Genomic DNA, 14,472 nt, shown 5'->3' on the forward strand with positions numbered 1-14,472 from the left:
AAGTCAACGCTCCACTCGCGAGGGCTGGAGGAGGGGAGGGAATTCAGTGTCAGTCTTTTGCAAGCACTTCAGGCAGCATAGTTTTCTTGATCTCCCACACCATTTGCCTGGAGGAAATGTTCACAGAAGTTGAATTCAGTCTCATTATTTGGGGAGTTAAATGAGTACATGTGTTAACTGCTATGGAAGTGGGAAAGAATAACAAACAGACGCAAGAAACTCATATTCTAGCCCCACTTCTGCTACTAGCCAGGTGACGCAAACTCAGGTAGTACAGGTCTGGTTCTTCATTTACAAAAGCTGATTAAGTGCGCTAATTGTACTAGAAACTAGATGATGCCTTACTATCCTTTGTAGTGCCTTAGCATTCAACAAAGCTGGTTCGATTTCCCAAGCCAGTGACTTTCAATTACATTTTTTTTTCCTGACCCATGTTAGGAAATGCCTTTTTAGTCTGACCCAGCACACACCTTCACAGATTTGTATGTAAATGACTTCTCTCTCTCTCTTAAATGGACACCTCTCTGTATGATAGGGGCTATATGCATGTACACACATATAAAAAGTACATAAAACCTCAATGAAGCTTCAAGGAAAGTTTCATATTACTTACCCTTGTTATCTCAGGTGCACAGTGGGATTTTAAATTCTATTTCATTAAAACGATGTGGGTTCATGCCTACTGAGTTGGTTTGGTGACTCACCACTTGATAATCATTATAACTCCTTACAGTCCTGGACTGGGAGGAACTAAACTGCTCCAGGCAGGTGAATGCTCTTGACTTCCTGGTGATTGAAAGAAAAGCTTAATGTGTTAATACTAGTCCACATAGTGACTGGTATCTGTATTTATACTTCCAGTGACCATTTACACATGAAATAAAGCAAGTCACTAATTACAAGTATTCTTCCCCCAATGAACTGCTTTAGTTAGGCTCAGCATGATTTATCTTTGGTTTATCCTTCTGCTCGAAACCAGACTGTTTGCTGGCTTAAAAAAACAACAACAACAAAACCCAACTTCCTCTCACCTGCTAAACTGTCTTTCAACTCTTCAAAGAAATCCTAGTGGTTTTTGATAAAGAGGATCATGTGCCTTTTATTTAAACCAAAACAAAAAGACTCCACAAAATGCCTTTCAAAGAACCCTTGATACTTTACATTGACTTTTTAAAGTACTATTTTTGCAGACTGCATTGGCAAGTGGATTACTGCCAATGCAGTTCCTTTAAAACCCAACACCTATCCTCGGGGCTCCCTTTACCTATTTTAAATTTGTTCTAGTGTTTAATATTTCCTGCTTTCTTTTCTGTTGAGGTTTTCTGTTTCACTTTGCTAGTGTTTATTTATTGGGAGGTGCTATGTTTTTCTGCATGTAGAGGTATATCTGGAGACAATAACTGGATCAACAGTCTCTCGGGGGTCTGCCAGTGGAGGATGGGAGGACATGGGAGCAAATAACAATGAGTACAGAAAGAAGAAAATGCTCTAAAATTGATTGTGGCGAGGAGTATACAACTCTTTTTAATATGACTGAACTATTGAATGGTATGCTGTGAAGGCTATGCCCATAAAACGATGAAAAATGAAACGTACTGTTCAAAGGAAAACCATGGATAATCTTTTCTGACCACTGTCCAAGTGCAATCTTACACTGTAAGGACGGTGTAGTCCTCGACTCTTTCCCTCTCTCCTCAGCAAATCCCCAGTGGGCCCTCTGATCCACTTAGACATGCCACGGCTCTGGGGTGGTGAATCATTTCAGACTGCAACGTTTTTGTTCTGTTTAGAGTAGAAAGCCTAGTCTTGGTCTCTTGAAGGTTTCAAACCGCTGACCATGCAACCCTAGCCCAAGGTGAAATCACCACCACACTATGACCTAGGTACGAGAACATCTGGTCTCTTCTCCCAAGCAGTGTCTCCCCTTTTTGGTTTCAATCACATTGACATTGGCATTGAAGCAACCACCACGGGTGTGAAGGTTTTCCGATGGTTCAACCATCTAGTGCAGTGGTTCTCAACCTGTGGGTTGCGACCCCTTGGGGGGTTGAACGCCCCTTTCACAGGGGTCGCCCGATTCATAACAGTAGCAAAATTACAGTTATGAAGTAGCAACGAAAATAATTTGATGGTTGGGGATCACCACAACACGAGGAACTGTATTATAGGGTTGCGGCATTAGGAAGGTTAAGAACCACTGATCCAGTGCACATTTTAGATGAAAGATCTCAAAATGTCTTAAAAGATTCCTCAAATAAAAAACTGAATTCACTGTCATCAAGTCAATCCAACTCACGATGACCCTACAGGACAGGATAGACTGTCCCTGTGGGGTTCTGATGTAGAAAGCCCCATCTTTCTCCTGCAAAGCAGCTGGTGGTTTTGAACTGCTGACCTTGTGTTGGCAGCCAAATGCATAACCCACAATGCCACCAGGGCTCCTTTAAAAGATTACATTACCAAATAACCTCTTTCCAGATCATACTTCAAAGCAGAAGATGATTGTTTATTTTAAATGGAACATAATCTCTATTTAGTTAATGTATGAAGATTGTATTCCACTTTCATCCATGGGATGTTTTTTCTCAATACGCCGTATGTCAGATTTATAACAAATTCTAAACAACTCATGTTATGAAAGTGTTTTGGCTTATTTCTATCTTGTATTAGAGCTTAATTTAACAACAGTATCCTCGTTGGCTGGCAACCCCAAGGAGCCCTGTGGGGTCTTGCATTACATGTTGGGCCGCTAACCACGAGGTTGGAACCTGCAACCAGCCGCTGCCGCACGGGGGAAAGAGGAGACTTCTCTGAGCTGACACCGACTTGATGCAGGGAGTCTGGAAGGGCAACGGAGAGACTTGAGACTCTTTGGGCGCTCTGTGAAGGCGGGTCAGTAGGACAGGGGTGTGGTCCACTGGTTGGCCTTGGTGTCCTTGACCTGTGTGTTGAACCTTGTCTGCTCAACTTCCTGTATTGCTGAAAGCAAACCCCAAATCAACAACAACAACAAAGATACAAACCATTTTATTTACAGGGTACCAGTCGCTGGCTTCATAGGCATAGGTTTGGAACCTTTACCTGTCAATCTGTCCCTGTCTACCTTCACGTTTTTGTAGCATGGCATCATGTACTATTTCATTCCATTCCATAAATTTCCACAAAATACATAGTACTTTATTGAAAAGCAATCAAGATTTTTTCCAGAAAAAACAAACAAACCACTTCTTACACAAGATATATTCCTACTAGTTTACTTTGCTAGATCCAAGTGAGCATACTCTACTGTCTTTGCACACCATCCGTGGTGCTCCAAACCACACAGACCGTTAGCGGGTACTGACAATGACGTCTTCATTGAATATGAGCCCTGCGAAAGCTTTAGTTCCTTGTTTGCACTGTAATGTTGTGCCGAGATCTTGGCCTTTAGATGCTTCCAGAATCCCTGGTAACATTATGTATTTGTTGATGAGTAGAGGCTCATAAACACACACACACACACTTGAGGATGAACAAAGCAATGTGACTTTCCCACTGGGTTGGAGCATTTTTCTTTATGTAACTGTAGGATGTGGTGCCAACTTGATTTCAAATATGCCTCCCCGACTTGGGTGCATTTGTAAAATATAACCAAAGTCCAGCAGCGTAAGGGGATTTGCTGCAATAAGATTCTTTCCACCCCCCCATATCTGTGAAGTTAAAATAATTTTTTTCCCTGAATATAAAAATTAATTTTTTTAAACAAGGAGGGATTTTGGTGGTAACAATTCACATTGTTTAACTTTCAAAATATAAACTACACAAGCTACTCTCCCTAGCCTGATAACAAAAACAGTATCTTAAAAGAGCCCTAACATTTTAAATGAGCTTTATTTTAATATCTACTATCTATTAACTATAAGCTCTCTATTAACTATGCTAAAGGCTAACTAGCGTAATTCCATCATCAAAAATTATGCGCATTCTGGACATGAGTAGTATTTTACAATTCCATTGGAAGATTTCAAAATAGCTCACTAGTAGTGGACTGCCTTTGATTTGGGCTACATTTTGAGTATCCGAATATAAACATTAGAAAAATAAACATTAGAAAACAAACAAACAAACAAGTCAAACTACAAAGCAAAAAACCAAGTGGCTCCTAAGAGGCAAACAGCTTCATCAGCGGGCACAGGGACAGGGAACCGTGTACACTCTGTAGCCAGACCACATGGAAGCTGCGAAGCCCTCTCCACTCACCCTCTGTGGATGCCAGCCTTGGTGCCAGGGCAGCAGGGCACTCAAGCATGTGGGAAGGCAGACAGTTTTGCTGGCTCCCACTTGCTCCTCAGGCCAAAGTCTAGGCAGAAGTTGGCTTTGTGGGGTTCTTGTCACCCTGCCAATCCATCCCAATCCTGGGACAGTGCTCAGAGAATGCTGGCCAAATCCTGGATGAGAGGCCACCTCCTTCACATGCACTCCGATGTCTGGGTTGGGGGGGGGGGGGTTTAGACTAAAGGCAACCCCTTCTGTCAGATTTCACGGTGTTTGTGAACTAGCCAAGGAGAGGGAGAGAAGGCATGAGAGAGGGACTTGTTGAACCTCACACCACAGGAAGGCAGAGGAGTGTTTTTAAGTGGCTGATCCCAGCACCCTAGGACTCAGCACAGGCTACTCTTTTTCCCTGTACCAGCAGGCTTCAGACCTTTAAACATGGATGCTCTCACTACCTTTGGCCAACATACCATTCATTGTTTTTCCAAAGAGAGACGTCGTGCAAAGACGGAATCATCGCATGACCATAATCAATCCCTAAAGCGTATTCAGTGAGGGGGATTCAAAATGTTGGTGGAAAAATGGAATGAAAAGATCATGGGATTTTTGAAGCTCCCCATTTCTCGCTCCATGGGACAGGCACAAAACTCAAGCACAGGCCATCTCAACCGGGGCCTTCACTCACTACCCTTAAGCGAATGACTAGGAAATGCGGCTTGGGAAAGGCTCCTTACATATCGCCTGTGTCTGCAGACACACGGAGTGTTCCCCTACCGCCGACACTACCGATGCAGAGAGCTACTTGTTTCACTGAGGGCCATGGCTGCTTCACCCATGTTCATCTCGCTGCGATCCTGTCATTCAGAAGCAAACATGTTCATTTCCTCTCCAGACCAATAAGAACATTGCATGGGGGAGGGGGGGGGGAAGTTTACTCTGAATATCTCATTTCCCAGTTATCTTCTTTTTCAGAAAAGTGAGAAATCCTAACCCTCCACGGTTTCTTTCCACTGGGTATGCTCAGATGTTTTCCCGACGCCTCCTGACATCGCCACCCCACCCCGACGCCAACAAGTTTTTGTTTTACGGTAAACCAGGTTTTCGGTTCTTCCCTGTGGAGAAGTGACTTTCAAGTCAGTGAAAGTTCTTGGCCCGTGATTCAAAGTCTTTGCCAATTAGTACTCCCCAACTTCAATTCATTTTCTCCCCCTGGTTCAAGATGAGTAGGAGCCTAATAAGGCTGTGATAAAAGGGCAAAAGGCACCGAGAGCCAAAAGCGGATTAATGAGCTCCTCCATTTATTTGTCTTTCTAACAGCTGAACTGTTACAACTATTGACACTCTTCAAAAGGTTCCGCTCTGAACCCTGTCCAGGCCCTGCAGGCTCCAATGGACATCTTCAAACCCAGAGAATGGAGGGGCGAGAGCTTCCCCTGTGTGATGCCAAAACCAACAAAGCCCCATGGATCAGGTAATGAAACTTCAGCTTTTCCCCCTTTGAGATTTATTTACTGGCAGCTGACAAGGGGCCAATGCAGCTCGGATTGTGCAGGCCAGGCCCTGTCAAGCTTGCCGGGGCACCCTTGTCTTGAAGCACCTTCATGACTGGCATTTCCCTCAAAAGCCCTCGGTGCTGGTCCTTAACAGCTTATGACATCACAAAGGACACTCCAGACAGATGCCTACATGGCATCCTGCAGCATTTTAAAAGAGAATTAGTGGTTTTAATTATGGTCGTCGTCTGAAAGGGAACCATGCAAGCTCCGCGGGAGACCTTTGATCAGCCCCTTTGGCTAGCACAATGCCACGGAACTGTGACTGTTCCTGGTCAGGGGCCTTTTCTTGCTGAATGACTCACCAGTGATCTTTGAATGCAGACAAGCTTCTAGCCCTCCCTCTTCATTAGTGAGCATTTCTATACAGGGGCCTATATAGTGCTCGGAGTCTGGGAGCTATACAATTGCGGGAAAAGAATCCCTACAGATTCTGGCCTCTACTTAGGAAGTGCTGAAGGACTCTGAGTGACTTTATTCATTAAAACAGGTTGCTATTAATTAACTGTCATAATAAAATAAAGGACCATTATTTGCATTTCGTACTATGTGCTCTTTAGTAATATGTATAAAAGATGCTTGTAGCAGAAATGGATGTATTGAACCACTTCCTCATGCCCAGTCCCCGCCTTCCTCCTCCTCTTCTCTCTCTCTCTCTTTTTAAAGCTTTGCCAGGAGGAGCCTACTAATTATTGGGCCAGCAGCCTATGCGTCGAACTAGAAGTAAAACATAAATGTAAAACTAACGAAGAAAGCACAAAAATTCCCCCTGACAGGAATCATGCAACATCAGCGAACATCAAATGAGCTTTTCCCTTCTTTTTGGTAATTTCAGAGAAGGATCGGAAACAATGAAACCCCAACTGTTTTTTCATACGATTCCCCAGTTGGCGTTTAGCTGAACACGTGGCATTCCGTAACAACCGTGGTTACAACTGCACCAAAGCAAATCAAAACACCACCAAAATACCATACTCAAACTTGAAGCACAGCGGGGCGTCACTCTTTTTAAAAATGATGTCTTTTGCGGGGAAAAGACAATGTTGTTGGTCTGGTAATAATATTTTATGAGAATGTGCTTCCCACCAAGCAAGGCCCTTTAAAGATCCAGGGTGGATATTTGTAAGGATGGGGAAGTAGTGCGTTCTCTCCTAGAACCCAAACAAGCGTTGCCATTTGGGGAACGACGGTAGGAGGAGGAAGCTTTTGTTCCCAAAGGCCCTCACCGCAGTGCTACTGTGGTGCCAGGGGATGAACGAAGGGCATCGCGTGGAAGCAGCAAACTGCACCACTAACCGCTTCAAGAGCCAGTCCTGCCGCCCCGCGGTACGGATAACTGGGAGATGACTACTGGTACAAGGCTGCTGGTCTTGGCAGAAAACCTTTCGGACGGTACGAAGAGGAAGACTTCGTTTGGCGTCTCAGGCTTTGCTTTCCGTAGTTCTCAGGCTCTGCAGCTCTCGGCGGAGGTGCCGCAGCGCATCTGCGATGTCCGCCAGCTGGGGGTCGCTGGGCGCCCTCTGGGTGTACAGGCGGAAGTGCCTGATGGTCTCCGAGAGCAGGCCCTCGGCGTCGGCCGCGCGGGCCCCGAGGCGCAGCATCCGCTCGCAGGCGATGGCATAGTTCTTGTGCCAGTTCACGGGGTGTTCCTTTTGTAAATAGACAATCTCCTTATAAAGCTGTAAAAACAACAGCAGGTTGGTATCCCATCGTTAGTTCCCCGACTTTTGAAAACGCGGGGGAATCCATCGTGCACACGCACGCAGTGCACACAACCCGCGGTAAAAATCGAATCGTTGCTAGCCACGCGGAAAATGCAAGGATGCGGCTGAAATGAAGGCAGTGGCGGGAAGCAAAAGATGCTTCCTCTGAAACGGCCACTGGGGTTTCCCAGATGTGGCTGGGAAGCCAGAAACACCCCGTAGCAGGGCCGAATGCTCTTCCTCTTGAAAGATGTTCTGGGAATGGGATTTAGTTTTAATTCATGGAAAGCTATTTACTCAATGCGCAGAAAGGCTGAAACTCTAAATTTAGATGTTGGGGAAGAGCTTTTTAGAAGACTGGAGGTGGGGGGGCAAGTAAAGGTATTTAAATTTGGTGCCACATGCTTTACCTACATTTCTCTTTACGTTAACAGCAACAACAAAACATCCCAAAGGAATCCAGAGACAGAGCATGCAAATAAAATGTGAGAGAGCCTTGCTTAAAGCAAGAGATTTCCAATCTTCTCAGGGTCTTCTAGCTGCAGGTTGGCTGGCTGCTAACTTTGCAGCAGGAATTCAGATTCTGGTGTTTTCACACCAGAAAGGGTGTCCACTGGACAGAGAGGTTTTTTGATGGGGAATTTTCCAGGGGTGGGGGTGGGAATAATAAAAAATGAACAACTACACACACACACACACACACACACACACACACACACACACACACATACACTAAGGTCCGAATCTGCACCAGGGAACCCTCTACTTCAACTGGGGTTGCGTTTCCAGGAGTTTACCCAGAAAGAATGCTTTCTCCAAGGACAAGTGCCTTTTGAATTAGAACTGTCATCGTAAAATCATTCAGCTGAAAGGGAGTCAATTAGATGACCTATTTTCCCAACTCCTATCCAGAGCGGACAGGGGCATACCTGGCTTCCTGACACAGCTTCCGGAAGAAAAAGGGCCACAATGCCCGTGTGAGATACCATGGCCACATTTCATAGCCCTTTTCAGGGGATTCCAAACCCCGCCCCCAGTTCCCCTTTATAACCCGCACATTCTCATATGCATGGAAGCTGGGAAGCCGGACTCCCCCCTTTTTGTTCTCTGGGTAGCGTTTCTCACAGGCCCATGTGCTCTGACCGTTGCTTCTCTCCCCCAGCCTCCCTCCAACGAGGGGTGTGCTCGGCACAGAGCAGGCTCAAAGCAGCGCTCGGGCTCTTGGCTTCCCTCAAGTTGTCAAAACCCTCCTCGGGCCCTGCGGGCTCCCCCACTGCCCCCAGCGCACTCGAGAGCTTGTTCGGCTGCTCGGAAGAACGAGGGGCCCTCGTGGCCGGCCTGTTTGGGTGGTGGACACACTGCCTTCTAGCGTGTGACACTGTGTCCCGTGTCATTTGCCATCAGGTGAGATATTTTCTCCTTTAGGTGTGTGTGTGTGTCTTGTCGTTACTCTCTGTGTAGGAGTTTACAACTCCCTGCTCTCCCATGGCACTGTGATGTGATGTCCACAGAATTAAAAACCAAACCAAAAACAAAAACACCTCTCTGCCATCGAGTCCATTACACTCACAGCGACCAACCATAGGGTTTCAGAGGCTGTACATCTTTTTGTTTCCAGGTTCTTACTGGGGGGTTGGGGGGCACTAAGCTGTCACTGGCAGGGCTCACGGTCTCTTCAGCCACTCCAGGCTGAGGCCCTGGGGGTCCTGTGGGTGGCTGGGGACCTAGGGCATTTTCCCAACATCTGGGAGGGGTACTAGGTAGCTTTGTTGATCCTGCTGGCATACTTGGTGTAAGGGATTCACAGGGGCAGAATTACGGCAAGGCTCCTTGATGGTGAAGGACAAGACCAGCACCAGCTCCTTGACCCAGGCATTCTTGAGGAAGGTGGTGAGTTTCATTGCTATCTTGGCCTTGGCTGGCTTTAAATCTTGGTGGGAGCAGATGATCCTCATCTTGCTCCCGAAGAGCAGCTGGTGAGTTTGAACTACTGACCTTGCAGTTAGCAGCCCAGTGCTTACCCAACAGCACCAATGCCCTTTATGAGCTCCTGAGCAGGATAATGTAAATAATGACATGAATGTCCTCTCTTCTCTAATGAAAATGCTCTTGACCAGGGGTCCTCAAACTACGGCCTGCGGGCCATATGCGGCCCACCGAGGACATTTATCTGCTCGCCGGGTGTTTTTGCCCCGTTTTTTTTGTTTTTGTTTTTTTACTTCAAAATAAGATGTGCAGTGTGCATAGGAATTTGTTCATAGTTCTTTTTTAAAACTATAGTCCGGCCCTCCAATGGTCTGAGGGACAGTGAACTGGCCCCCTCTTTCAAAAGTTTGAGGACCCCTGCTCTTGACAAACCAGGACTGAGGGAGGCTTGGGGCTGACTCGTTAGTTAAGAAGTTTGGCCTTGTTTGTCTTGTGTACAACACTACACATTAAGGTGATACCTAGTACCTCAAGGAGTAGCAGCGCTAACTGGCTCGAAGAGACAATCAATCCAGGAATGTGCTGCAGCGGTTGCCTACCAAATGACAGTGCCATAGAAAGCAGACAGGCATATTACATAGCAGGAAGTCTCAGCTCCTTCGGAGCAGAACACTTCTTGTCTGTCACGGAATCACGAGGCACTCGAGATTAGCAGGCTATGAGATGACTAGGCTATGCGAGATCATATATAAAGGTGGAAGCCCATCATGTTCTTTGACACAGAACTGAGGTCAGGGATGGAGAGGCACCTCACCCACAGTTACGGTGAGTAGTAGGACAGGGCTGGTGCCTGGCCATCCTGATTGTCAACCAGAGCTCCAGCAAGCGATCCCCAGCAATCCAGCCCCGTGGGGTCCGGGGTGGGGGGGGGGGGGCGCGGGGAAGGGGGCACCTTGGAGCTGTCTGGATCCCTGGGTAGCCCCCTTATGGACCACCTCCCTCGTCTCGCCCTTGCTTGCCCCTCCATCCGTCTGGCTAGCTCCTTCTCATCTTTCACGACGGCACTCAAGCGAGGGCGCCTCTGTAGGCCCTCGGACTCATGCATGGCATCCCCAGTGTCCAGAACAAAAGCCTATCCCTCTCAAAGGAGCAAGTTATCTTCTGGCTCCTCCCCTAACCTGTTATCTGAGGGCGGGGACAATGCCTGTCAGTCTCCACCACCAAATTTGGTATGGAGTGGTGCTGGGTGGGGGTGGGGGTGGGGATGCTTTGTGCACGCACCAATGAATGGATAAGCAACGGACCAATGATCACAAAACCAAGGAGGAAAAGGCGTCATACTGATTGGTCGCCTTGCTATTTTGACTTAGCACCAAACCAAGTCCTGCTTGCGTGGATCCACAGGGGTCTAGGGATGACTGGAGTGCCCAGCTGCTAGTGGCTCTTCCGTTACCCTTTGCCGCCGGGATGCTGGTTTCCCATGGAGCAGGCACAGCCCATCTCAGAAGAGGTCTGAAGGGCTCAGAGCTATAAATCCCAGTCAAGCAGGCGTCAGCTAAAACACAGCTACAGCAGAGGACAGATTTGGGTCAGGGCCTCGTGACAGCGTGGCTTCCTTCTGAAGGTCTGTTCTGCTTCAGGGGCTAGTTAGAAAACAGTGCCACTCTCCATGTGCTCTGATCTTCCTGCGTGGAATCTCGTTAAAGGGTGGGCAGGGCTCTGGCTCTTGTATGGGAAGGTAATCCCCAGGGGAGTGGGTTTTTTGAAGTCCTTGTTCCTAAATAGCACGAGTGAACTCACTAACAGCGCAGAGGCCAGAAGTCTTGCAATCAAGGTTGGGGCAGGGGTGTGTTCCCTGGAGAGCTTCTAGGAGAGAAGCCATTGCTTTCTGGCATTTCTAGAGACTGCCTGCATTCCTTGGCTCCTGCCTCTTCCTCCAACTTCACAGACAACAGCAGAGCAGCTTCAGCTCTCTCTCTCTCTCTCTCTCTCTCTCTCTCTCATCTGTTTGCATCACCACAATTCCTTCTCTAACTGTAAGCCCCTCCTTTATATAAGGTGGTTAGCTCGGCCACACCGGCACAATCAAGAGTAATCTCCCCACCCAAACCCTCTACTTAAGCACATGTGCAATGTTTTAAAGTCCCTGTGTCCCAAAAGTCATTACACTCACAGGTTTTAGGAACTCGGATGTGACTATCTTTGGGGATGGGGGCATTCGTCTACCATTGGGACTTAGAGATCATTTCTGATCCACGTAGGTATCTTTCCACAGATGCTGCCACAAGAATAACGACTGTCCTGTGATAGACCTTTTCTTTATCCCAAACCATCGCCACCCCGTTCCCACTTTCAGGTGTGTGCATTTCAGACATACGTTGTACGCATGCGTGTAGAGTTGAGCTTTCACATCTGACGGCATGGCGGTTTCAGCCAGGTGGAAGATGAAGAAGGCGGTTTTCATCCTGGGGAGGGAAGAGGCGGAGGGAGAACGTTCGTTAAAATCATGCTGTCAATTTCTCATCCAAAGATGCTGCTGCCAGACTTTTCCGTGGCTGAGGGATACACAGAGCCCTTTATTGTGTTTTTAATTGTTGCATATTCCTGGGCCCTTACTTTGCAGCAACAGCAGCGGGCCTTTCCCCGCACAGCCAAACCCACGCGTTCACACGGATGACCCGGGCTTGTAATCAACACTGCTGTACCAGCCCTTCCTCTGACTCGAGCGGTTGCTAGGCAAGGGCAGCTGTGCGGGGGACCAGCGGGCCGCTCACCACAGCCCTGAAGGTGCCCATCAGAGTGCTCACCTCTTCAAAGGTGGCTGGATTCTTTGGCCACATGAACGCATCCAGAGTGTATTCACACGCTAATTAAAGCAATCCCTGCTCGCAAAATGACCTGCGTTCTTCTTTTAGCCGTCTTCCCTCCATTCAGTCACAGTGTACCTTTGATCAGTTTCTCAGAGTAAGTATTTGCCTCTACAACTAGACTCATAACTCAAAGCAGGCTGTTTTCTGACTTTAAAAAAAATCGCCACTGCAAACGTTGTCAGGGCACAGCACTATCCCTGGCGCCAGCAGCCAGCCTTACAGTTTTGCAGAAGGAAGCATGGCCTATGTACTTGGGCCCCTGTGTGTACCACTTACATTGACCTTGCACAGGACTACTTAGGCCCAAGTGTGGTCGTGCTGGCTGCGTTGAGTGCTATCAAATGATGACAGGTACCATCCCTGTGAAGTACTCTGTGTCCTTCGCAGTGCATGGACCATTAGACCGCTCTTTCCGAACCACAGGAAGTACGGCATATCTATCACCTTAACATTCACATCTCCTTCATAGGTCTGTCTGCTCCACTCTCTCTGAACTTGGTCAGAGTAGGGACTGAGCGATACTCAGATGTGTCGCTTCTTTGCTGAGCATAATGCCTGGTCTCAGAGGCATTAAACATGCTTAAAGCATGAACTGGAGCATTGGAAATGGAGCCAGGATTGTACTTATCTACTTCTCCCTCCTCTCTAGCCATTACAGACACTTGGTGTGGTGGTGACAGTGTAGACAGTATAAGAATCTTCCAGCACCAGGCAGACTTGAGCTCTGGATTTCATGTCTGGTGGTCATGTGGCTTCAGGAGAAAGGCAGGGCTTTCTATTCCCGTGAGGACTTTCTGTAAGTGGGAGGAGTCTGAGTCAGAATGGACTCACTGGCAGGAGTCTGCTATGGCCTATTTGAGTTGCATGGCTTTGGGAAAGTTACTTTACTTCTCTATGATCCAGTTTGTTGTTCTAGAAAAATGGAGATGAGCTTTCTCATAGACTGTTGTGAGGATGAAATGAGATTATTCATGTTTCCTGCCTAATACATTATTTCATGCAAAATGAATTGCTCAATACGCAATCTTTGCTAACATCACCCATGTCTCCTCCCGAAACTAAATGGGCCGCAGGTGACTTCTCTGAACTGTAAGACGATATAGACCACCACCCCCCCCCCAATATGCGATAGTTACCTTGCTTGCCACATTTCTTCATTGGCCACAGATTCCCAAGAAGATGGATCAAACCTGTGGTTTTGAGAAAATAATCGATGTTTTGTTTTCCTGTCCATGACATTCATTGCACGGGCATGCAATTCCTGATTCAGAATCTGATAAGGTAAACTCAATAGGCAGCGTCTTGAAGTACTGATACTAGTGTTAGTAGTTGGGGCCCTGGAAGTGTATTCCTACTCTGTATATTGAGACCCAGCATCTGATGGGAGCAAACGAAGGATTTATGAGCATAGGCTGGTGGTATTTGGGAAGTCTACTTTTCCAAAAAGTCATTAAAAGGGCAGAAAGTAAGCCACCTTATGGGCACAGCTAAGAGCCAAAGAGCTGAGAACCAAGCAGATGAGCCTGAAGCAGGCTGCCTGCCTCAATCAATCACTGTTCAAACTGTGATGCTGTTGGAGGGACGCTGGCCAAGACAGTTGCTGGCTCTCCTGCCTCCTATGAAGCTTTGTCTTATTAGACAAAGAATGAATGCCAATGAGTGGTGATGCACACTTGTACTGTCTTTGGCTGTGTAGAGAATATGCCATTTTCAAATTTTACCTTCTGAGGGTCACACAATCCTCGCTATCCATCTCTGGCTGTTTGACAACAGTGTGCTCTGTTAGCTAATATTGAATCAAAAAGAAATCATTGCAGCACTTTCTGTCATTCCTGAATCAAATAATAAGTTATATAATCTTTAACTAATTCATAATTACAATAAGCAATGGAAGCGTATTTTCTTAAATGGTACCTTATTTTTGTTTTCATATGGGAGAAACACTGTGTAGAAATGCTTACATGAAGATCGAAAATGCTCAAAGCAATACAATTGAGCAGAGGTCAAACGACTCTGAAGAAAAAGCTATTCTTATAGAGAAGCAATTGGAAGAATGCCCTTTGAAGGAAGGAAAAGAAGACAAGCATATGCACATTGAAGCTACCATGGGCGACAGCGTGTTTTTTATACCCTAGTGGCAGTTAGCGAATCTCTTCCCCTTTTCGG

At 46.8% G+C, this 14,472-nt stretch overlaps 1 protein-coding gene and 1 pseudogene across 1 annotated transcript in view; both read right to left on the reverse strand.

Annotated features, from left to right (window-relative positions):
* Positions 1-3,011: 3,011 nt before the first annotated feature.
* Positions 3,012-14,472, reverse strand: part of TMEM260 (transmembrane protein 260) — a 68,953-nt gene continuing 57,492 nt past the window's right edge. Inside the window, exons 13-15 of the mRNA XM_004698983.3 lie at positions 13,443-13,496; positions 11,814-11,901; positions 3,012-7,486 (exon numbers count right to left, since the gene is read on the reverse strand). Coding sequence (XP_004699040.3) covers positions 7,229-7,486; positions 11,814-11,901; positions 13,443-13,496 — 400 coding nt within the window. The 3' untranslated portion in view covers positions 3,012-7,228. The remainder of the gene's footprint in view (positions 7,487-11,813; positions 11,902-13,442; positions 13,497-14,472) is intronic.
* LOC115868711 lies at positions 9,175-9,475 on the reverse strand (annotated as a pseudogene).

Source organism: Echinops telfairi, unplaced genomic scaffold (assembly GCF_000313985.2).
Source record: "Echinops telfairi isolate 266 unplaced genomic scaffold, ASM31398v2 ScPeMD7_18;HRSCAF=68, whole genome shotgun sequence".
Taxonomy (NCBI): Eukaryota; Metazoa; Chordata; class Mammalia; order Afrosoricida; family Tenrecidae; genus Echinops; species Echinops telfairi.